Genomic DNA, 24,928 nt, shown 5'->3' on the forward strand with positions numbered 1-24,928 from the left:
CGCGCAGGGGGCAGCTGAGGGCGAGCCGGACGCTGAGGGGCCGCTGCCCGGGTCCGAGCGGAGGGGAAAGGGGTGAATGTGAGGCAGGGATGGGAGAGCGCGGGGGCTGGGCGGAGAGAGCCGGGCTGGGAGGAAAGGGCTGGGCTGGGAGGAAAGGGCCAGCCTGTGGGGAAAGAGCGGGCCGCGGCAGAGGGGGGCTGGAGCCCGCCCAGGCCGCGCCCCGGTGCCCGCTGCTCCTTGGGGCTGCCCCCCTGGCTGTGGGGTGGGAGTGCTCCGAGGGGGAAGCCGTGCGTCAGGGCGGCGGGTGGACGGAAACCCGCCTGGCCGTTCGCCTTTCCTCGCTTGCGGCTGGTGAAGCGCGCTGGGGGAGCGGCGGTTTGCGAGCTGCCCGGGGAGAAAGCGGGCCCGTGGAAGCGCGATGAGCTGAGCGAAGAGGGACGCCGCTTCGGTGCATCGTGCTGCCGATGTCGGTTTTGCTGGCCTCTGTGTATCTCCAAGCATGCGGTTGTGTCTTTTCATTCATCTAGAAGATGACAGCAGCAGGGTGTTGCGCGGGTCAAGTTCAAGTGTTGTAATATGGCTGTAAAAATCACAGTTTTGTTTCCATACGTTCTTAAATCTGTGTTTTGTTTCACAAGAAGTGTTTGGCCTTTCATGGTAATTGAGCCTCTGATCATATACTGAAGGGAAGAGTGAAGAACCGTGAGGGTTGATTATCATTGTATAGAAAATGACCTTCTGTGAACTCCAGAAAGTGTTTCTGTTTTAAGAGATGACTACAAATATTTTGAACAAATAAACTGTTGCAACCTTTTTTATTCTGAACATTTCATCTGTGTGCTGGAATTGATTTGAAAGTGAAATTAATAAACAGCAAATATTATTGTTTTCATCTTTACTTAAAAATGCAAAACCTAGACAAATGATATGATGAAAGATAGAAAGAAAAATAACTGTTATAGTCTCGGGATCAGTCAATGCCATGTCATAGGGTATAATATAGAAATATCAGAAGAGGGTCCAGCCCAATATTGAATGTCAGTGTAGCACATAATAGTGTCCTGAAAACAACATCATTGTACTAGCAAAGTTTTAGGCACATACTACTTCTCTGGTTGGTTTATACCAAGCCTCTTGATGGGATTTATTAGCATGGAGAATGAGTCTGGTAAGTCTAGATTAGAGCAACTCCCCACTAGTGATTTGTAGGGAGATGCCTTCTGGTCTCCAGTTAGCTCAGAGCACAATGCTGTAATCGGCATAAACCGAACTAATACTACATTATCCTCAGGAGACAGGTCTTTGCTGCTCTGCATCTCCCCTTTGTTCCATTATGGCTGTGGAGTAAGTTGGCTCAGCTCCCACCTATAACCTGGAGCAGGCAGGCATGGCTGGACTGAAAGGGAGGGCAGGTCAGTCTCTTTTGGCAGCACTCTGCAGTTAGGTCTGCCTAAGCTAAACAGAACTAGTGCTACCTACTCCAGTATTACTGTGCTCTCTGTCCTTGAGGATGCAGGTGTCTCCTTATTCATAATAGATGGCTTTTTAAAAATGCGATTTTACCAAACAATGCTTAACTAAGCTAGACATAGGCTAATATTCACAGATATATGAACAGTTATTTTCTATCTTTTTTTTTTCTTTTAAAAAAGTCTTGACTGATACTTGGGGAGGTCATACACAATGTGTTTAAGACTGGTGCTTTTTATATAGGTTCCAAGTACGAGATTTGTGAGAGAAGCAAGTGACTGATCAATACTTAGATGTTTAACAGTGTCTTTAAGATCCTTTTTTCCTGTGGCCACCTTTGATTGCTAGTTTAATTCTGCCTGCCTTAACGCAATTCTCAATTATACTGGCCACAGCACTATTCAAATGACATTAAAATAGAATTCTGCATTTACATTTAGAGGTTTTTGCTTTACCATTTCATTTTGTTATTAACATTTTCTTTTTCAAAAGCATTACAATTTGAGCCTGATTTTCTGTTTTATTAAATTCTGCTACTTGCAATGGGGTCTTTTTGAGGCTGTTAGCAGCTAGTAAATTTGCTTTTTCTCCTTGTGACCAGTTTACGAGGGCATTTGCAGCATTAAAATGTCCCGCCTTGCAGGCACAATGCAATGGAGCATCCTTGCTGCTGTCTAAGGCGTTAATGGCAGCTCCGTGGCTCAGTAATAGATTTATCAAGTCGCTGTGTCCGTATTCCGCTGCAATGTGCAGTGCGGTCTTTCTCCAAATGTTTCTATCATCAACGTTGTTATTTTTCCCTGATGTCAGAAGAATTTTTGCAATCTCTGTGTCTCCTTTGGTGGCCGCATAGTGCATCGGAGTACATCCGTCCATGTCCTTGGCTCCAAATCTTGCTTTTTTAGCTAACAGAACTTTCACGATACTGAGATGTCCTCTCACAGCTGCAGCATGCAGGGGAGTCTTTTTCTCCTTGTCTTGTGCGTTGGGGTCAGCATTAGCGTTCAGAAGCATCTCTACCATGGCTTTGTCTCCCCTTTCAGCAGCAAAATGTAAAGGTGATTTTGACTGCTTATCCTTAACGTTAACATTGGCTTTGTGGTGCAGCAGCTGCTGGGCAACGTCGGTGTTACCTCTCTGACTTGCAATATGCAGGGGAGTGACAAACTCTTTAGTGACAGCGTTAATTTTGGCCCCAGCATTAACCAAAAGGCCAACTAATGCTCCTTTATTATGAAGTGCTGCAGCATGGAGTGGGGTTTCACCGGCTTGGTTCACAAGGTTAATTTCCATCCCTTTGCGCAGAAGCAGATTTGCGATGGCAGCGGCCCCAGCTTGAACTGCCAAGTGCAAAGCTGTGTCTGAAGCAGGAGTCTTTATTCCGAAGTTTGCTCCCTTGTCAATGAGAACTTCTGCTGATTCAGCTTTGCCTGTTTCACATGCCAGCAGTAAAGGAGTGTACTGCATTTCATTGTAGGCGTTTATATCGGTACCTCTGTCAATTAAAGCTGCTACAACATCATGCAGATTTTTCTGTACAGCTCTAAAAAGGGCTGACTCCATTGTGTCAGATGACAAATCTTTAGAATATTCCAGTAGTATTTTGAAGATGGCTGGGTGGTTGCTGTTGAAGGCTCTTTCGGCCAGGTTGGACTCCACTCTGGCTCCAGCTTCTAGCAGTACTTTTGCAGTATTTTCAGACCCCTGAGAAACAGCATAACTGAGAGCAGTCTGTCCTCTTTCATCCTTGCCATCAGTGGAGGCACCAGCCTTTAAAAGCATCCTTGCCAGATGGCTTTCATCTTTAAGAGCTGCCATGTGCAAAAAGTTGTGCTGATTCCTGTAGCTTCTTGCCTCTTCTTTCAGGAGCATCTTCAGTATGTGACTGTGGTTGTTCTGTGCAGCCAAATGAAGCGGTGTCTTGCCGTCGGTATCCAAACTGTACATGTAAGCACCAAAGCGGAGAAGCACTTTCACTGCGTCACTGTGGCCCTTCTCAGCAGCCCTGTGCAGTGGTGTTCTTCCTTTCCTGTCATTCACATCTATCTTTGCACCTTTGTTGATCAAATATTTCATTATTGTTAGATGTCCATGAGTGGCTGCAACATGCAGAAGTGTTTCACTTGAAGAGTTTAGTGCGTTAATATCATTATCTTTCAATGTTTCCTCCAATTCAGAAAGACAGCCCTTAGCAACTGCATCAAAGATGCTAACATCAGCATGATCTTTTCTAGGTTTTGCTGCCCTTGACAGTTGAGTTTCTTTTCCTTTCTTCTTAATAGCCCATTCTTGCTTTTTTCTTCTAGGACCATCTTTTTTGAGCTGGTGCTGTTTGTTTTCAAACCAAGCCTTGTCTTTTTCCAGTAAATATCCTACCAATTGTCTTCTAGCGTCTCCAATGCTTTCATTGACTTCACTGACGTATTTTCTCATCTTGCTATAAAGTTTTGGCTCCACTTGCTTTAAACAGGGATAAAAAAAGAGCCTGCAGGCTCGTTCACCTTGAGAAATTAGTATGTCTAAAACTCGAGAGTTTTTTTCTGTTCGTGTCCTGTAGAAACTCATAACCATCTTTTTTTCTGGGGTAAAAATACCGTTGTCTATCAGCCAGTTCAGAAGATGGTCTGGATCATTTATGCCTTCTACTAGCTCTTCCTTCTTAGTCCTTACGACTTCAATTGCGTATGGATTTATAAACAGGCTAGTTGAGTGCATGGTCATGTTGCTAATCCAAAAGTGAATTGAGCTATTGTTTGATGTTTGAAGTTAAATATGAAATAGCGAAGCAGGCTCACATAATTTCACACGTTCTTTTCATAGGACTTTGAACCAAACCCCGTTGTAGTTCAGTGATAAATCTTTAAAGAATGAGAAAGAAATCAAAACTCCCTCACCTTTGGTTTTCTAGTTGTTAGAAGTCCTTTGATCTTCTCTGTTCTTCCATAGCAACAAGTGAAGTTTAATAACAAAACAAAAATCTGTGATACGTAAAGATATTCCACTTGGAATACTTCTTCCAGATTTTTTACATGTAATTAGGGAGAAAAAAAATGCTTTTGCGAATCTGATACTTGAATAGAAGATATTTGTTTATCAAGCTCCTCCGTTCCTCTGGCCAAGCTGGTTTTCGTAGGTGCCTAAATGACCAGTCTATTAAACATGACAAAAGAAAATTCACAGCGTAGTTACTGTTGCCATGATTACATACCTTGTATGATCTTAAATGAAAGAGTACACATTGCCAGCTACGTAGCTGAAAGCCCTATAATGTAATGAAACAAAACTATAAAGACCTAGATAAAAATAAACCATATAAGCAGCTAGTTATAAAAAGTGATCCAGTCTTTCTAATATGAGTTACAGCTTCAGTCTATGAGGTATATTTAACTTAAAGGCCATTTAGCTTGTCATTCCTGCTGTTAACCTGGAGCCTGTCTGGATCTTAATTCTTTTACCTGAGGTGGATCGAGGCGTGGGATTCAGGGTGCAACATTTAAAGTACAATTAAATAGAGCTTCACATCTGTGAATATGTGTAGTCTTCAGTATGGGTGTAGGGCCTTTGAATCTGGCTGTAATTAATTTACCTTATTTGTGTTAAAATTCCTTATGGAGAGAAGGAAAAATAATAATCATCTACATGTTTTGAAACCAATTGAGAGAGAAATTGAGATTACAGTTCTGTGAGAGCTAGAAGTGAAATGAGCTGAAAAGCTGAAAGCTTGACCTTATTTAAGCAAATGGGAAGTTTTGTCATCTGTTTCTTAGTTCAGTGTCTTTTCTGTTGAGTCCTGCTGCCTTTCAGGTATTTTGTTTAATAGTGTGTACGATGTGACTGATAAGATTTTTAATTTTTTTGTGTTGATTTTAGTTTTATAAGTAAGATCGCAAAGCTTATTCTATTAAAAAAAAATTTATTGAAGAAATAGCTGGGAAAGACAAAATTTTTAATATATATTTTGAAAGACAGCCAGTTACCAAGTCAGCAAACTTGACAGCCAATTTTAGAGCCCAATAATTCCTCTGAAATGCAAAGAAGGGCACTACACCAAGAATAGCAAAACCTTTGTCATTTAGTTAATGATTGTTAACGCATAACATGGAAACCTGTGGTTTATTGTACGGAGTCAGGAGGTCTGGATTGTGTTCCCAAATCTGCTAATGACTCAGGCTGTGATCTGCAAATTATTTAGACTTCAGATCTGACCTAAAGTACTGCAGATCTACCAGTGTCTTGAGCAAATTAATAGTCCTCACTTAAAGTTTGATGAAATGAGATCTTTGTGTCATTGTTATTATTGTTCCTATGCAAAACTGAGATAGTAATACTTGATTACCTTCATGGGGAAGTTTTGAGTTCTGGCAATGAAAAATGTTACATGGGTGCTGAGCAGTATTAGGCAGCACATGAATTTTTGGAACTCCTGAAAAATGTTGAAACAGAAAATTTAAAAACCCTCTTTAAGAGTCTGTTGGTATGTCAGTAATTTCCTGGTGTTCTGAATGGGGAAATTTTACTACTAAATAGTGCAAATGAAAGGGTGCAGTACTCTTGACTGGCCTTGAGGAGGAACATTTGAACAATATATGCAGGCAGCATCTCTTTCAGAGCCGCTGTGGGACTTTTGGGAAAATAATATGCAGCAAATTACTTGTTAGTAGATGCAAATCACAGTCTTCAAAATATTTTTTTTTTTTTTTTTAAAAAAAGTTCTTAATTATAAGTATGTGACTTATGAGGAAATTCTGTCTTAAAACAAGAATCACATTTGACAAGAGATTTTGGAAGCTTGTTTTTAGAAATTACAGTTTAAAAGCCTTTATTTTTTAATTAGCATTTTAACTACTTTTAGAATTAAGCCTTTGTTCCAACAATGACTTCACAAAAAGATTAAAAACCCAAGTGGTTGAGAAGAGATTCAATGCTGTTTGAAGCATGGTTTTTTGTTTATATTTTTTTAACTTGTTAACTCTATTTATTTGACATATAAATGTTTTAGAGACGGGAAAATATTAATGTTCCACACCTCTTCTCCTTTAATTAAGCGCCTGAGACCACAAACATGTGGGATCACCAGGAAGCTCTTCATTAAAAATGAGAATGGGAAAATTTAATATTACTAAAGATCTAGGAAAAGAAATAAATTAGAGAGAGGAAGAGGCAAATCTTTGGTCGCCTTTGTTATCTTTTACATTTATTTGTTGTCTGAGTAGCATAAGGTGATTTTTTTTTTTCTTGCTAAGTACTTCACAGGCCACTTTTATTTCTGCTGGCTTCTTCAGCTCCACTTATCCAAGGACTGTGGCTTATTAGCTTATTCTGAGAAGAAAATTATGGGTTTGGCTTCCATCTTCTTTGTCAGATAGCATTTAAGGATCTTTGTGTTCAACCGTATGGGTATAGAGGAGGGTTATATAGCAGATCAGCTTATATGCATTGAGGAAATTTTATGTTTTACTTGAGAAGGTCATGGTAAAAAAATTGTGATTGGTACTACTGCAGGTTCAGCTTCAATAGTGTCATCAGAGAAACTTCACGCTGTAGGTGTGCTGATGGTATTTTAATAATATTTCAGTAATTGCCCCTTAAAAAGGGTAGGTGATCCTATTGATAGGAAAGATCTCGGTTTTGGCCTCTGCTGAATGATGTCCATAGAGGGAACTGGTTTAACCCAGCTGTAGCTGGGAGGCTTGAGCCAGTTACTTCTGACGTGCAGTCTCAGTTTTGCTACTAACTTGTGTCCTTGGGCAAATCACTTAATCTCTGTGCCCTGTTTACACAAGCATTAAAAAAGGAAAATTTTTTTCTACCTCACAGACATGTCCTAAGTGTTTATTAATGCTGGTGCAGTGCTTTGAAGTTACGGAGTACTTTGAAGTGTTTGTCCTTTGAAGTATTGTTTTCTGACTTCTCAAAGATGAACATTTATTTCTTAAATTAACACGTGCCCGTGTTTTCCAGCTTATTTTGTGTTGCTCTGTCATCACCAACTATACATTTAATGTTCTCCGTTTTAATTTCTCAGGGATGAGGGCAGCCCAGAGGACAGCGTGCGCGTTGCCGGCTGCGCAGGGGCGGTGGGTGGCCGGGGGTGAGGCACCTGCAGAGGTCACCATTTCTCCACCGAGGCTCCCCCGCTCGGCCTGGAGCTGCAGCTCCGGCCACCGCCTGCGGCTGGAACGGCCTGTAGCGCAGCTCAATGATTTCCAGGAACTCCTCATGTTCTCTAGGGCATTTTCTTGATAAAATGGGTGGAAAGCCAGACATTAATAACACGGTTTCACTCACCGTGATATTTTTATGCTTCCCAATGTGTACTTTAATTTCATTTAAGACAATTGTTTGCAGTGATGCCAACTGTTTATTGGGAACATATCTCACTGTAGAATAACTAGTCTGTAAGAGATAATACAGCCAACATCATTATCTAAACATCATGAGGGATGGAGAAATGTATCTGGGTAATGAAGGCATTTTCATTAATAAACATGGCTCAGGAATAAAGCTTTGTTTTGGATAACCAGAAATCTAAGTGTGGCCTAGCGGGTTGAGATTGAACTATATTTAGGTATAGCTAGATTGAAAAACAGCAGTGTTGATGATTAGAGTGTACTTGACTTATTATAACACTGGAAGAGAAGCTGACTAGTCAGAATGTCTGCAAGAGAGACAAAATGTAGTGCTTAGTTTTGCCTAAAGATTAACTGCAGTAAATTAGGGAATTAAAGAGGAGCTTTGGCACTGAGTGATCTTGTTTGTGTTAGTCATATTTCTGTAGAGAGTAGGCTTGGGGCCTTCCCAGGGCTGAGAAATCTCTATCCTGGCTGGTATTTAAATGTGAGGTGTTCCCTTGAGTAGCGCCGTCCTCTGAGTGGTGCTGGCACACATGCAACACCCATATCACCAGGGGCCTGAGCAGGGCTGCTGGAGGGAGGGCAAAGCTCATCGGTCCAGTTTGCATCTCAGACTAGCCCCACTGGGCTCCCATCTTACCCTCTCTGCAACCCGTGCGATGGTAGGGCATAGCCACCCCTGCAGAGTCCTCTGCCAGGTCCTGTACTTGGAAGAGGAACCTCGCAAAAGGCACAGCTTCCCAGCTTTGTCCACTATTCATGGATGCTGTCAAAATACTAAGTAATAATACAACAGCTGATATAATAATTAAGATATTTTATTCTATTTCCAATACAAGTCACAGTGTTATCCCAACACTATAGTACTATTTCCTCAGGTATAAACAAATGAAGATTGTGTTAAGTTCTGCACCCGTACAACGCAACATGTTCTTTTTTCTGAAGATTAGCGTGTACGTTTATGAGGTTCCCAACCTGGGGTAATTGTAAGTGGATAATACACATCTGCAATTGTTCAAATTACAGCCACTGATGGCTGTAAATGCTGATAGAGCAGGCTGGCTGTCTCAATCGAACTGTAGGAACGAGGCTTAACTCAGCCAGTGAGGATTAGGGTTGTTTTGCACCATGCATGTATTAGTGAAGTTTAAGAAGAGTGACGAAACTGCTTAGAAACCATTTTTTGCCAGGTTTTTGAACAATTAGATTTAAGTATTTTTCCAAAGTTCTTCATGGAATTACTTGCCAGGTAGTTTTCTGAGAAGCTGCATAGTGGAAGTAGAAGGAAAAAAAGCTTTCTAACTCAGCTTCACAGAGCTAAGGAAAAGCAATGTTCTTGTTTCAGAACATAATAAATAAAATAAAAGTTGGTTTGAAACAAACAGAAAAAATGTTAGTGGTGATATGATGAAATGTATAGTTACTGTAATTTTCGTAATGCAAAGTAAAAAAAATAAATACTGCAATTTTTGTGTCTAAGTGATGAGTATTACTAGTTAGTTGTTTCTATACTTATTCTGCAGAAGTCTTTACTGTCACAAGCTTAATTTAAATTTAAGAACTAATTTGCCTGTTAATCTGTTGACTAAACCTGGACACTAATACTGGTTTTACTAATGAGGAGATAGCATTTTCCAATGTATTAGTGTGAAGTTGTATCAGTCATTATTTTTATCTTACAATTTTAGAAGTTTAAATGTGTTCTTTCAGACCAATGCTAATAGAAAGCAGTTACAGCAAAATGGTAGCTCTCATATCATTAGCATAAAATGTAAATAATGTAAAAGTATTAAGTTACTAAATGTTGAGGTGGCTTCAAGAATCAGCAAAACCAAATGGAGAGAGGGCCACGGTTTTTCTCCAAAATGGGCAGATTTTTTTTTCCGTTTTAAACCAAACAAGCCCTTGTGGTTTTGGGTCAGGAACATACACTTTGTCAGTGAAATCTTACAGAAGGAAATACATTGTAGATGTTCTTTAACTGTTGAAGACCAAGATCCTCCTTACACCCCCTGTACTCATCAGGCCAACCTTACTGGCAGCATTACTCCCAGAAGGTGCATACAGTGGTGCCACTAGATCTCCTTCAGAAACCTTTGGCCAAATTTTCTTTGTAAATGTAATTTGTGAAAAACTATTCTGAATTTACACCAGTGTGCCAGGAGAATTTTGTTCTTACTGATTATAAAATGCTGTAGATATGACTAATTTACTTTGAAAGGAAATAATGTTTTGCTATGTCATAAACCAGTTTTAATTGCTATTATTTGTGATGTTATTACAGTTGGATGTCAAGCATCAGCTGTAGTACAGACATTTACCTAAACAATGTCTTGCTAATGAAATTTGAAATTTTGCCCTGAGTAATCCATTTACACAAAAATGTATATATTTTTTTTAATGTCAAAAGAATGCTCAAATCCATTTATTTTAGTTCTATAGCTGTTTTTTTCTGAATGTGAAGGAATCTAAAACTTATTTCAGTTTAGTGTGGAAAACAATATCAATATTTTTTTATTCCAGTAAGAAAAATCATGTTATAATTACTCTGTAAAAAATGCAGTATGTCTTCTGAGTTAGCAGTGGTAAATTTTTTTGTAGTAACACCACCAGCAGCAAAAAGATACTGTGGTCTTGCAAGTGGGAGAGCAATGGACAGAGGCTCAGTTAATTCCCTCTTTAAACCCATTAGAGGGCAATTGAAACAGTTGGGCCTGGCTGAGTCCAACTGGTTTTCCAGATAGACTTCTTGTAATACATCCGAGAAGATTCCCTGCATCTGTTGCCTCCTCCACAGCTGTTGTTTCAGGCCTCCACAAGCTTCATTATTATTTTTCTTCCTAATATTCTAGCTTTGTTTCTTGTTTCTCTGTGTTTACCTTGAAAACGGTTCCTGTATTCCCAGCTCTCTGAGCTTGGGAAGGTGGCTATTACACTGTGAGTCCTTTAGGTTCTTCTTACTGCCATAGTTTTACAGAAGACTGATAATAATTAGCACCATTAAAAAAAATTCTGAGCAAGCTTATTTGTGACCGTTGAGCGACTGTAATTCTTACATTACGTCTTTGCTTCTCAGTTTTTCAATATCATTGTTCACTGCAGTATGGAAAAGCAAGGCAACTCAGGTTTAAGAAAGATTTCCTGGCAGTGCTGGTTTAGCTTGTCTTCATTGTTTAGAATTCTATATTTAGAGAATAAGTAAGTTGATTTCAGTTATTTCATATTAAATGGCTAAAATGTAACTTTCATTTGAATTCTATTTGTTACTATTCAGTTATCTATCACCAGTACAACTTTGCTGTTCTGTCTAAATCTCTTCATGTATAGCACTTTCCTAGACTTTAGACAGTTCAAATTACTCAAGTGGCTCGCTTGTAACCACATTTTCTTAAAAAAATTGGTATTTTTTCCTTCCTTCTTCTGGAAAAAGACACAGAAGCTTTTTTTTTTTTTTTTTTTTTCCTGGTTACCTATATTATCATTCAGTTCTACTCATCAACTAGTTAAAATAGTCTTGGATTTTTAGTTGCATTCATTTTATGTTTGTTGGACATCAAAATGAAATTCAACTTTCTGGGTATAGCAGTGCTAGAAATTCATAGGCATGTAATTGTCTCTTTCTTATTAGTGTTTTAATCTGTTCACAGTTCTGTAATTTGGTGAGTACCTTTTGTTCAGTTTCACAGTATTTCTCATTGCTAGAGGGCTTCTGAGGCTGATAGCGTTGATTCTTTCACATGTTATCTCCTCTTTCCAGTTCTGACAGCTTCCCTTGTCTTTTGTTTGAATCCTCTGGCTTTGACTGTCTCTTTTGGTTCCCCCAGAATGTACGTGTCTTCTTGTGTGTCAGGATCTGGATTCCTGCACTTCACATTAGTTCCAATTCAGCAAAGTATATAATTATGTTTCTAACTATAGGGAGGTGCCTCAGCAGAGTGCGAGTTTGACTCCCAGAAAATTAGTAGGACATCAGGACCTCCTGTCTTTTTCCGAATCCTGAATTATGCTTTAGCATTAAGGAGTTGGTTAATTGGGGCACCAAATCAGGACCTCAGCTATACCCTTGTCTGTTCAACTCAAGTGAAAAATACCCTTGTTGATTTGGATAGCTCCCTAAATCACAAAGTCCTGACAACTCCTCCAGATTCATGGTGTTTGCTTTCCTTGGCATAGCCCAAAACATCCTTCTCTGTTCAGCTGCACCTGTGATATTCCAGCAGCTCTCTTTGTTCCCAAGCCATTATGTCTTCCTACTCAAATTTCCATTCAAAGAGTGATTCATGCAGCAGGGGAAAGGCATGACCTAGCTGCCCCCTCAGTTTCCATCGCTTTGCAAATCACGTGCACTCTCATCTGAACTGGAGCTTTCATTTCAGACATCTCCATTCCCATTCCTGGAACTAATTCTTTTATTCCTTACTCCTGTAGTCTGCACTGTGAGCAGAGAAATGTTTGCTGCATAAAAAGGCTTTTTTTTTTTTTTAAAAAAAAAAGCTAGCTTTGGTCATAGGAGCAATGAAAACACATCAGCATGGATTTTCTTTCCCCTAGGAATGCCTCTTCTCACCACAGATGAATACATATGGTTATACCTGCACTGTAGCTACTCTGTGGACAAAGCACAAGCTTGACTCATTATACCAGCATCCCCTTTTTTTTTTTTCTCTTAATAATAGCTTTCATACTCAGAATTTGTTCTGATGTCCAGCTGGAGAGAACTGCACACCTCCACCAACCGTCTTTACAAGAGCTGCATACTCGTCAGTCATTCTTTCTAATGCTGTTGATGTCTTCCATTGTCCCCTGTACCCCTTTCCTCTTCATCCTTTGAATATGATGTGGTTTTGAGTCTGCCTTTCCACCATTATTCCTCTGTCATCAAACCCACTCATTTACATTTTCCGTCTCCTTTACTGTGAAGTAGAAGCATTCCCTATTCGAGAAAGTTTTTAAGGTTTTGTTTTGGTTTGTTTTGGTTTGTTTTTCCCTTGCCTATGTAGCAGTTCTGGGTTTACAAGACTCTCTGGGTTAGACTGTGTTTTCTGAGACTTCTGGGACTCCTGCCAGGTGACGTGGTAGATGCTGAAGAGGCATCTAGACCCATTGTAGTCTACCTGTTAGACTGCATACTAGTTAGACATATTTTCTGCTGTTATGGTTCCCAGTGAAGCAAACTCTTTAGCTCAATATGTGTAGCATAATAGTACACAGAATAGTAATATGCCCACTAGGCATTTTAGAAGACTCAGATTAAGGAAAGGATAGTGATTTTTAACAAGTATTTGTTCCATGAATTAGCTACAGTAAGTAGAGAGATGAGCTAGAGAATCAACCTTCTTTTTCCCTTGTGTCACAAGACATAAGGAAAGCTTAATTTCAACTACAAGTTAATATAGTGTCATGAAAATGGGATCAACAAGACAGTAAGAAATGAGAGAAGGGATATTGTAGTGACAGCTCAAGCTATATTAGTAACTTCATGTTTAATTCAATAAAATAGCACTATCTAAAATTTATCTATCTGAAGAAGCCAGAGCTTTCAATAGAATTCAGAGCGAACCTACTAGAGCGTATACATGGCCGTGGCGTACTTGCTAGAAATATTGGCAAATTTAGCTTAATTGTAGCAGATTACATCTCAGATTTGCATGTTCCTTACTGTTTTGGTTTGGTACCTGGATTACTTTCTTTTTGAATCATTTAAATGAAAAGCTATTAAACATCTTTCGTGCTCTGTAGGCTTGCTTTTTGTTAGTTTATTTTACAACAGGTTGCATTAGTTTCATGTAGATGTGACTTTCAGTTTTGCATGGATTTGCACCAAAACCACCAGGATGGTAGTTTGTTCCCTCTTCCTCTCTTTGACTCACTGGCATAATTTCCATCCAACGAAGCTTTTTGAAAATAAAGAAGGAAAAGGCCTTCCTGTACAAGCTTCCTGTGAATCCTATCCAGATATAAAAGCCTTGTGCAAAAGCTTGGCAGGCAATCCCAGCATGTGCCACTTAGTGACTTCCTTATTTTATGCTATCATTCTACATAGAGCAGATGAATCTGAAAATCAGAGTGATTTCCATTCATTTTCGAATCAGAAATTTTAAATGGTAAATTTCCTATCTGTGTGTAACGCCCACATTTAAATTACAAGTTTTGAATGCTGGCAGCATTAGTCATAGGAAATCCTGTATGAACATCCAGCATTTAAGTTGGACCTTCCCCTAGATCATGCCGTAGAAGGAGTTTGCAGGAAAACATTCTGTTACTCTTAAATACTGCATTGATTTTTAACCCTTTACATGCCATTGCCTCTGGTATGACAGTGCTTTTTTTTTTTTTCTAGAGCCCATTTCCCATTTTCTCGTGATTGAAATGGTATTGAAAAACTATGTATTTCGATGCTAAAATTTTGCATATTTTAATAATATACCAGTAGCATTCTATAGATGCATATGTATACGTATATACCCTCCCCTATGAATACCAGTAGTCTTCAGTGTATGCTATTCAGAAGAAAATTAATTTTAATTAAAAATATTTTTTGGGAATATTATATTGGAGATAAGGGAACCAAGTGCTTCTCATAGCAGGATGTAGAATTCCTTTCTAGTAGCATATATATGGTTAATTGCCATACTGATATATTGCATACAATACTATGTACAGTAAAAGTGTTTTAAAATATTCAGTGAAAAAAAAAAAAAAAGGTGTTCACAGAAACACAGAACTTTGACACGTAGGCTTTGCTGTGTGCAGCTACGCTGGTTAACCCATGACCTTCTCCCACCCTTCTGCCCCTACCACTCCAGAGATGGGGCAGCAGGCTGAGGGGTGTGTGTCCAGCTCAGCCGGCCCCCAGCACGGGGCACTGGTGTGGGGCACTGCCAGCGGTGGGGGACCAATGGAGGGGGTAGCAGACACCCGTCCCCCTCTCGTTAGAAAGGCGGCCACCGCTGCCAAGCAACATCATAAGCAATTGGCAGAGGTAAAATTTTAAGTTAGTATCAGCTTACATCCGTTCTCTGTTTGTGAGATATCACAGACTGTCTGGGATAAAAGTGAGGCAAAATGGCAGGTCACCACAGACAGCAGTCCCCTGCACCTCAGGCACTATGGCAGCAGTCTGTGAATGGCAGCGGGAATGCCGCTGTGCTCACAGGAGGATTTACGGGACGTGAACTTCAGTGTCAGCAGTATGTTACTACCTTAAGGAACAGACCTGTACCATGGTGCTGAGAGGGCAAAGATATTAATATTCATGTGTTAATTATCAGCTTCAAACAAACTGTATAGCTCAGTAGAAATGGAAAGCTAAAAAAGCCAACATAACTTTGTAAATTAAACCATAACATGGTCAAGGCATTAAAGTAACCTATACAGCTGTGTTGCACAGAATAATTTTTACATTATATGAGTGAATCAACTTTGATAGTTTCTTTGTCTTTATTTAAAAGGAGCCATCTCACAACAGACATTAGATCTCTTTAAAAAAACCAAAATCCTAGTTAGCATTTTCATTTAGTCAGAAAATCCCACACATGTCGAGTTATTGTGGAACAGCTGGTTTAAATTAAGGCTTCAGACTTAAGGAAGGAATCCCAGAGCATAAAGTATCAAGTAATAACTAAATTCAAGATTAGGATGAGGCTTGTGATGTTAAGCATGTCAAGCATATATTAGGCAAATGAACTTAAAGAATCATTGGGATTTGTAATGCTGTGAATCATAGCACTCCAGTTTTAGATCGAAGTACAGCAATGTTTAAATATAGTTTAATGTAGTTAAATAAATCAAAGTATGCTTTCATATATCATCGTTCATAGGTGAGAGGCTTTAGATTATGCAAATACTGATGGATGACAAGAAAAGAAATAGAAAGCCATTAAAAATTCTCAGTATTTGAGAGGTCTACTTTTATTCTGATTCTTCTCATGAATTTCAAGAGTCTTTCATATATTTTTTGAGCTTCATCATTATAAATAATAATTTTGGTTGCATAGGCGAAAGTGATAATTTGTACTGGCTACATGGAGAGTTTATGTTTGTTTTCAGCCTATACGTATAAAACTTGTCTTTTTTAACTCGTAGGTTCATGGAGTCATAAAGTCATTTAAGTCAGAGTGTGGATCTCCATGAAGTCAGCTATTATTCTGCAGATCCAAACCAGAGGATTGAGGCCAAGACATAGTTCTTTGATTTGGGGCTTTTCGGTTTTGTTTTTTTAAGCCAAGACCTGGACTGCCTGGGAAAAGGAGAATTAAGATCTCCCTTGTGCTTCACACAACCAGCAGTTACGGAAAATCATGTGTGGGGCTATGAAGTAGCTCCTCAAAGTAAGCTGTAGGTGGAATTTGAACTCAAATTTGTTACTTACTGTGCTATTGTCTGATGCGATATTAGCTGAACCCCAGAAACGCTGAGTAGTCTGGTGTTATTGTTGTGTGTTAATTGCTAGATCTTGCTTGTTCCTGTTTCTGTACAGTTGTACAAAGCAAGGAGTTTTAAGTCTTCTTCATGCCCTTAGATCACTACTGCCTCCAGAGAAGTCAAGCCTTCCTAAAGAGGCAAGGACAGGGTGAGATTGTTAGTAGTGTGCTTCCACAGATTGACGGGCCTGCACTTTGTGCTGTGATGGGCAGTGTGTTCCCAAGGGGGATAACGTTAGCTTTTCCTTCGTAGATTGGACTGTGGACATGTCAAAACCCTTAGAACTAAATTTTGGGAGAGACTACCTTTAGAAGGACCACAGAAAATCCAGCAGCACTAGTCTTCAGCTGAGCTGCTGGTATTCCTAATTTGCAACAGATTTGGGAATTGAGCTGTTTCTAACAGAAAAGGAATAATTTCTAAGATCTCTCCTTCCATGAGCTCGTTACTTTGTTGCTTTTGTCACCATACTTTATCATTGTTATCTTTAGTGTTTGATTGGAAATGTAACTGGCTTTGCAAGTAGCAAATAGATATTCATGGTAGTAACTGAGAGAGCATTTTGTTAACCAAGTTGCCCCATTCAACCCACAGGCACATAACAATTGAAGAAACAACAGTTACCATTAAGTTAAAACCCAAGCCTTTCATATATTGCCAGTCTGGCATTTCCTGGCCAGTGAAAAACACAGAAGCAATTTCTGCACATAAGAATGATAATGCAGTGAACAGAGGGGGCCAAGGAAATAACTTGCAACTAATTTTGGGTGTGCTGGTGTATTTTGTAAGTAAATTCAAAACAGACATGGAAGCCAGTATCAGGAACACGTGCAAGAAATTCCATTTATAAGACTTTGAATAATAACCTCACTGCCCTCTTAAATAATTTGAAATATATATGCCTAAAGTTAGTCATCTAACAAAAACAGTTTCATAAGCGGGTATACTAAGGACTCACAGTTCTCATTCAAGTTAATGGGTGCATAAAAAATGTTCACTGTGAAAGTCAAACCACGTTTTATAGGTTTGTCCATATGTGAAGTTGAGCTTGTTTAACCAAAAGTGTGAATTCAAATTAACTTAGTAAAACTGGTGCAAAATCTGCCTGGGCATTTTTGTAGTGTAATTTAAATTGGTAAGAATGAGTTTAAGAGTTCTGACTCAGAAGATGCTGGTGAGCATTTCTTTCAGAAGATGCCACATCCCTACTGCTTGTACCTGCATTTATGTTCCACCTCCCCTGTTGCCCCCCATCATTTCAGGTGTTTGTGGAGCTGTCTGGTTAACTGAATAAGGGAAGCAACGCAGATTAAAATAAGGAACCTGCAATATTCAAAAAAGCCCTACCAGCAGAAATGAGGGAGTGGAAAAGAAGAGGCGAAGGAGGAGGGAAAAGGTGGCTGCTCAGGCTGGCACTGGTGTGAATAAAACTCTTACACACATCAAAGCTGAGCTCCCTAAGGCCGGGAGGAGGATCTGTCAGTGCTCGCCTGGCAGCAGCAGCCCTTGTAGCACTAGTGGCCAACTGCTCAGCTACTGCCGTCCGCAAACTGACATATAAACCGAAACTGGTTTATTGGTAGCTTCTTAAAACACCGCAGCTAAAGCTACCCGAGGTCATGCAGCAAGGCCCCAAGTTATATCAAAATTGGTAAAGTAAGACTGTGCATACTTGTGTGCCAGTTTGAAACAACCAGTTTTAAAAAGCTAGAGCCATGTAACCTTCTTAGGAAAATAAGTTTGGTCTGAGGCTAAGCAAATTCCTGATAAGAAAAAGTCTCTTGAGACAAAATGTTTTGCCCTTGTTCATTTTCTTTCTTTCTGCTCTGGAAATTCTGACATCTCTGTTTCCCAGCATAAGATGATACTATAATTTTTAAACATGTTTTCTTTCCAATGTGTTTCAGTGGCCTGATTTGCAAAACTGGTGTATCCAGCATCTTCAGGGCTTGTGCTACTTTTTGGTAACTATCAATCAGTATTTTGAGAAAGAATCAAATTGGCCAACTTTATTGTTAACTCTCACAAAATTACACAGAAGCAAAAGCTGTCAGTAGTTGTGAAGCTTAGTCAGGGGCACTTCCCTAAATATACTAAGCTTAGGTGGTTTGGGAAATAGAGAAGTGGGAAATAGAATTCAGAAACTTCTAAGCAAGCAAATGTATTAAAAGCATAGATTAATCTGTGCAGAGAAAAGCAGCCTGCATTTTCACAGGTCACAGCCCGCCTTTTCACAGGTCGCAGCCCTGAAAACTGATGTAGTAGGAAATTAGACAAAGATGTGCTGCTACCTGCAGCGCTGCACTGGAAAGGTACTGGTTAGAAAGCTCAGCTTCAAGGAGAAGGAACCTGGGCAAAGACCACTCAATTCTGCTTGCGCTACATCATTTAAAGGAGGAAACTTTGCTGTTAGCTTTCCAGGGTCTAGCTTGGGTCAGTGACCTTGCTGTAGATGTAACTGTAAACTCTTGTACTGTCAGTCCTGAAGTCAGCTGTACTCGCTGTATAGCTTTCTATTGGTTTTATGTAATTTTGCATATAAAAGCACTTCGTTAGAACTACTTTGTCAGGTTCAGTCAGTAAGCAGGGAGAACGGACAATCTGTGTGATAGCAAAGCCAAACAAGAAAACTAGAGATGGATTTTGCCTTGAGAATTCGGGTTCTTTTTCTCCCCTTCAGGTATTGGGTCAGGCACTTGGTGATTAATTAGAGTGGTAAGGATCGTGTCTTGACTGGGGCCCTAAGACACCACTGGAGGGTTCATAGTAAGTCTTTGTTTTTAATGACTTGTAAGGAGTTTTGAACAGTTAATGTTTGGGGATACCTTAGGGTTTGTACAGGGAAAAAAGAGTGTATGTCACGTGCATGATGCAGTAGAGTAAAACTTTGTGTACGGAAATTTGTTCATCACTAACCGTGGTTGATGTTTGCAGAACTTTTCTGTTTAGTCAAATGAAGTGTTTCCTGATTCTAATCAGGGAACGATTACATCCTGGTTGCATCCAATCTGACTAGAGACTCCTAAGTTAAAAAAAGTAGACTGCTGAGGCATAGGCACTTCTAGTTAGCAATTTAGTTTATGCAGATCTCTCTCTGAAGAGGCCTGCACTTCTCTGTTAACCATAAGGAGAAGCTGTGGTGCCTCCTACCCTAGATAACTTAGTTCGGTGTCAGAAGTTAAGCTGAATAAATCCTGAGCTATATCTTTAAGGTGTTATGGCTTAATTTAAAAAGTGTTCGACTTCTCAAGGTGAAAATAGAACAACCACCAGAGCTTGCAAGGTGGGTGCAGCAGCTCACAATTTTTACTACTGTTAAAAGTTCTAAAACTGCTTTTGAACACAAATGAAAATGAACTTTTCATAGTTGCCAAGGTGCTCTCATTTGCGGTCACACAGAGATCAGCAGGTTTGAGAATCGCATCACTTGGAATAGGTGGGCTACAATTTTGGTAGTGCTAGGCCATGCTTTTAAACCTACTGGTAATCCAGTCAGCGGAGATTCAAAACTTCTTAGGTTTTCTCTTTTCATGCTACGTGAATGGCTTTCTGAGTTTGAGTAGCAACATTCACTGGATTATGCCTGCGTCGGGCATGTTTTCATGGTTTGTTATCTGAGACATAACAGTCATGCCCACTAATTCATCATCACAGATGAGAATTCAGAAAACTAGCCATGGACGCTCAGTTTTGGACCTTTAGTGTCCTCTGAAATAACTGTGGTTATTCTATGATTAAAGTGATGCAGGATCTCCCTACTCGTTGTAGTGATTATTTCAAGAATTCAGGGAAGTTGTTAAAATTAATCTTTCTTTAGTACATTTTCATGATCGCAGGTTTTATCTGAAGACTGTTCTGGCTACTGCTCCATCTGAGCAAAGGCTCCTGTTGCAGGCATCTGTGCAGCCCGTTCCAGGACTGTTTGCTTTTGAGCTCCATCTGCTGGAATTGCGTCCGGTTTCTCACATCTTTGCTGTTACTGTGCTGCCAGGTTTCACAGGAATTGCTTTTGATTTAAAAGAGAATGAGAAACAAAGTTCACAGTGCAGAGGAATTTCTAGCAAGTTGTTGGTCCTTTTGTGTAAGGAATCAACCTAAAGATTGCTTAGAGACTACAAGGCTGAGAACACAAAATAATTGTGAGACTGAGGAAAAGAAATACTAGTTCTTCCTCCACTTTTGTTTACAGAGTTATTTTCTAGGTATTTTATAGAGATTTGGATTAATCAGGTCAGTCATAACCTATCAAGTTCTGTATGAGATTTCAAAAATAACTTACTCTTTACTCATTTTTCTGAATTAGGTTTTTTTGCTGTCGTCCCCATCCCCCCCCCCCCCCCCCCCCCCCCCCCCCCCCCCCCCCGGTCTGTTGTTACTCTGTAACTAAGAAAATTAGCAGTGTTTTCAATATGTAATTAACTTTTAAAAAAGCCATTCTTCCCCATTGTAACTGTGTTTCTAGTATTTCAGAAATTTAAGGACGGAAGGGACCAGGATGAATGTCTAATTTGATTTTTGTAGTTCCATTGTTCCCTAACAAAAATGTACTGCAAAGAATAACGTGCAAAATTGAAAAAGAAGGCCTTGCTGTGCAAAACAACTCTAAAACTGTTTAAGTACTCAGAAGCTTTCACGGTAAATTAGATAATGACTTTCTACAAGTTTTCATTGTAAGCAGCACCATTCTCTGTTCAGAGGATATATTATAATGTTCGTGTCAACAATAATGTATATGTGTAGAATTAGGATTGCCAGCAGTCCTTGGGTGCAGGCGCTGGGGTTGGCACTGTGTGTAATTCTAAAGATGAGCATTTCTCTGGAAGAATGACCTTCTCAAAAAGCAAGCCACCTACATTTTGGACTTCCCTTTTCTTTAGTTGGAAGGCTAATACTACCTTCCTTCTCCTTAATGCTAGCTGTTACTGAGGTATATTCTGTTTCATAATGTGTTTGTGTGTATGGTAACTTCAAATATTATTTCCTTGCTGCCCATCTGCCTGTTAGCAGTATTTCGTGTTCACTTATGATGTTTGCAACTTCTTTTTTTCTGCACAGCAAACTTTGCCTGAACTGGTTTTAATTTCTTGATGTGGGTAACTATACGCTGTTACACCTCAGTCTTGGGAATAGGGGTAGAACGGAAGAGATGGAGAACAGAGAAAGCGCTAGGCTTGATACTAAAGATAAGTGTTCTCTCTTTTTTTTTTTCAGTTCTGCCTTGTAATTCTCAGGGACATGGCACACCGCACTCCGTGGTGTGCTCCGCCGATGCCCAAGCTTGTCCCAGCCTGAGCTGGTCCATCTGCCTCCGCAGTCTGTTCAGTAACACTGCCCGGGCTAGCAACCCCAGAGCCTCGGTCAGGGTTATTCACTCAGGCAGAGCACTGTGCTGATCCAGCTGTCTCCCTTCCAATTCTGCCACTGGTTCAGGCTCCGCACTCCACCGTGCAGTGTCCACATGTGCTGTGTGATACTAGGTAACTGCTGTAAGCCTGCCGTAGAGCAACCTGGGTGCCTCTACCTTAGCTTCTTTGCTTCCCGCAGCGTTGTGGGGATAAGAACATTAATGTATATGCAGCAATGTACTTTACTTCACTGAAAAGCCTGTTTGCTTTTTCAGAAAGTAATTGTTATAATGGATTTCTTAGGCTTCTGCATGGAACAAGACGGTCAGTCATTTTGGAGGGATATTGGCTGTATTTCCTGACAGCTGCCTATAAAATGGAAAGATAGCTAAGGCATCTATCAGTAACTGCTACTGTGTTCTGAGACTGAAACTGACTTGTATGTAACCCTTTCCCAGTGTAGAGTAAGTTAGATTGGTACTGTTAGTTCTGTAATGACAAGTACTTAGGATTTAAAATTGTTCGGCGAGTAACCATGGTCAAACCTCCCCTTGCAGCTCACTCTGGTTCATGGGATAGAAGTGCGCGGGTTTTGTTGGTTTTAGTACAGACCCAAATTCTAATTAATATTCCTGTGTCCCAAACATGTTGTTCTGATTAGAGGCTCTTTGCCTAGGCATTTCTGTGTAGCCTGCCCTGTTTGAAACCCTGCCTTTTTCTGACTTCACTTCCTGAATCCGTTGACAACACTCACAGCCAAACAAAATACATGTTCACAATGCTGTTATTTGCAAAATATTCCCTTGTGAGTACAGCTGGGGCAACAAAAAGAGAGTTTCTTTCTGAATCTCAGAAAGAACTGACTATTCCTTGTAGAAGTAAGGCACATAGTGCATTAGGCAGTTTTAATCTCGGCAGTTAAGTAAGTGTTAAAGCTTTGCAATTCACCACCTCCAAACGGGCGCATATCTTTCCTTATGGTTGTGCGTATTGATCACTGAGTGATCTGGTGATACACTAAGTGCTGAATGTTAATCTGTGCTGAAGCGAACCAGACAGCAACAGGCTCCTAGCCCGCCGCACTGTTTACAAAACAGATGGAGGTGGAGGGAATATAAACTTACTTTGCCCTGTCTTAGGCCTGATCCTCAAACGAGATGTGGGACCAAAGAAAGTGTTCGTCTAAATCACCCCCTTCTCCTTGTGAAACTGCCTACCTGGCACTGAAGACCACCTTGCCTGATGGTAGATTCTCTTGACTGGACACCAGTAGCTCCTGAGCTGGACCAGCTCAGGTAGCTCGTGTCACAGAAACCAGCCCCTCAGCTGATGCCCACTTGACGAGCAGTACTAGTACTTGGTAACTTTTTTGCCTGTGCTACAGAATGTCGTACTTGAGAGAGAAAAAACATAACTGCAGTGCTAAACGTCTGTGTGTGCGTATTAGGATAGGGTGGAGCAGACTGTCACTCAGCTGTATTTAATTAACATAGTATTTTATATAATGTATTTATTTTTTACGTAATTAGGTGATTAAGCAAAATGCTTGCTAGTAACATCTATTCCATAACCCAGCACTGTTGAGAGTTAAACATGCACCTTTGCAGGTAATTAATCTCCTTGCCCTGCTTATTTTGCTAGTTGGCACTTGCTAAATCCCTGTAAAACCACACCCAGCAGTGCTGTGTATTATCCCTCTGCTGTCTATTCCTACATATGGTCAAAATCAACTTACCTTCCGGGTTGCTGACATCAGCAAAATGTACTCTTGGCAAACTAGAGTATCCTCCTAGTAACCCTTTGTTTGGCTGGTGTTGTTACAATTGTATTCCTCTGACAGCAGCAAACACCAGCTAAACAGTGCCTACTTTGACACTTGGATTATGATGTGGAAGGAGATTACCACGTTATCATATTTTAAACATTAAAACAACCCCACATATGATAAAATACATATAATATGGGGGGGGGAGTTAAAAGAGGAAAGATAATTCTGTGATTCCTGTAAGGAACTCACCCACATTAGTGGCAAGTTTTGGGGTATAATTTTGGTAACAGTAAGGTGTGTATATACATACAATTACCTAGTCATCTTTTGACATGACCTTAACCAAGACTGTCACTTCAATGAAAATTATGCTTATTCCTATTTTAAGGGAAAAAAAGGACATTTTCAAAATGCTCTAAAAAGTTAGCATTTACTAATAATGAATTTCTAATATTTTCTGGCTGTCTTTTGATAGCATCTCTTGCCTCTTAGCTGTTTGGCTCTAAACAGCAAGCTGGAAAACATCTGTACTCCCTTGGTTATTAAACTAAATGAATTAGGCACAGTGTTGAAAATCCTGGTATAATAGTCGTCACCATCCCCACCCCCCCATCCCAGGAGCTAAGTAACCTGTTTCTAAGGTATATATTTATATTGCCATTATACTAAACCCCAAGATTATTTTATAAAAAATACATGGGAAGTGCCAGAGAAGTTGCTGTTTTCAGCAACTTGCTCTTTTCAATTCCCAATACGTTCAGTTTTTCCAGCTTTTCTGTTGAAAAAATGTTGAGAATCCACAGTGATACCCAAAAGGGAAAGGATTTCAAGATAGGGAAAGGATTATAAAATTACTTTACTGTTGACAGCAGCATTCTCATAAATATTAACAAACAGGGATCACCTCCTAGCTAGGAAGAAACACAGGAATAAAGGCAAATGTTGCTACTTTTGAGGTCTACAGCCATGGTTTGGTTGGTGGTGGTTTTTTTTTTTTTTTTAAATACAACCACTTGCCTTATCTTCCTGAGGGCATTAATTTAATGAAAAGCATGTCAGATCAAGTAGCCAGTTGCTTCAATTATGGAGCAGTTTCATACACTGGCTTTCTACCCCCCATGACCTCTTTTGAGTTAGCTGTCCAAACTGGGCCACTAGAATATGGCAGGCAAGCTGGTCGGGTTACAAATGGGAACTACAACTTGAGGACAACTCAAAAAGCTGTATTAGTTTAGTGATCAGGATTGAGCTTCTCCCTCTCCTCCTCACACGTGCTCTAGGACATGCCTGTAGTTACAGAGCAAGTGTAACATAGTCCCTACCCTTTAAAGTGAAGCATAAAGGGCATTTTCCCAACTCAGGTACTAGCAAAAAAAAAAAGTGTGAGGGGGAAATGCATTTTAATTATTTTATTTTTCTTAAATATAATAGAACCTTCTAGATTTTTTCCAGAAACAGAAACATTAAAAAATTATACTTTATTACAAATGGTAAACTCAGAGTACTAAAAAAAAAAGCCTCTTATTTACAAACAATACTGGGCAGTGCCCAAATAAACAACATAAAAA

The 24,928-nt window shown here is 39.8% G+C and overlaps 1 protein-coding gene across 1 annotated transcript; it reads right to left on the reverse strand.

The window, feature by feature from the left end:
• Positions 1-1,929: 1,929 nt before the first annotated feature.
• LOC104348544 (CARD- and ANK-domain containing inflammasome adapter protein) lies at positions 1,930-4,191 on the reverse strand. The gene has a single exon (XM_086463388.1). It carries the CDS (start codon positions 4,189-4,191, stop codon positions 1,930-1,932), a length of 2,262 nt encoding a protein of 753 aa, XP_086319514.1.
• Between the last annotated feature and the right edge of the window lie 20,737 nt (positions 4,192-24,928).

This window comes from Leptosomus discolor, chromosome 3, assembly GCF_034619465.1.
Source record: "Leptosomus discolor isolate bLepDis1 chromosome 3, bLepDis1.hap2, whole genome shotgun sequence".
Lineage (NCBI taxonomy): Eukaryota > Metazoa > Chordata > Aves > Leptosomiformes > Leptosomidae > Leptosomus > Leptosomus discolor.

Coding starts and splice junctions, on each gene's coding strand:
- LOC104348544 (XM_086463388.1), bottom strand. CDS start 4,191: ATGACCATGCACTCAACTAGCCTGTTTATAAATCCATACGCAATTGAA.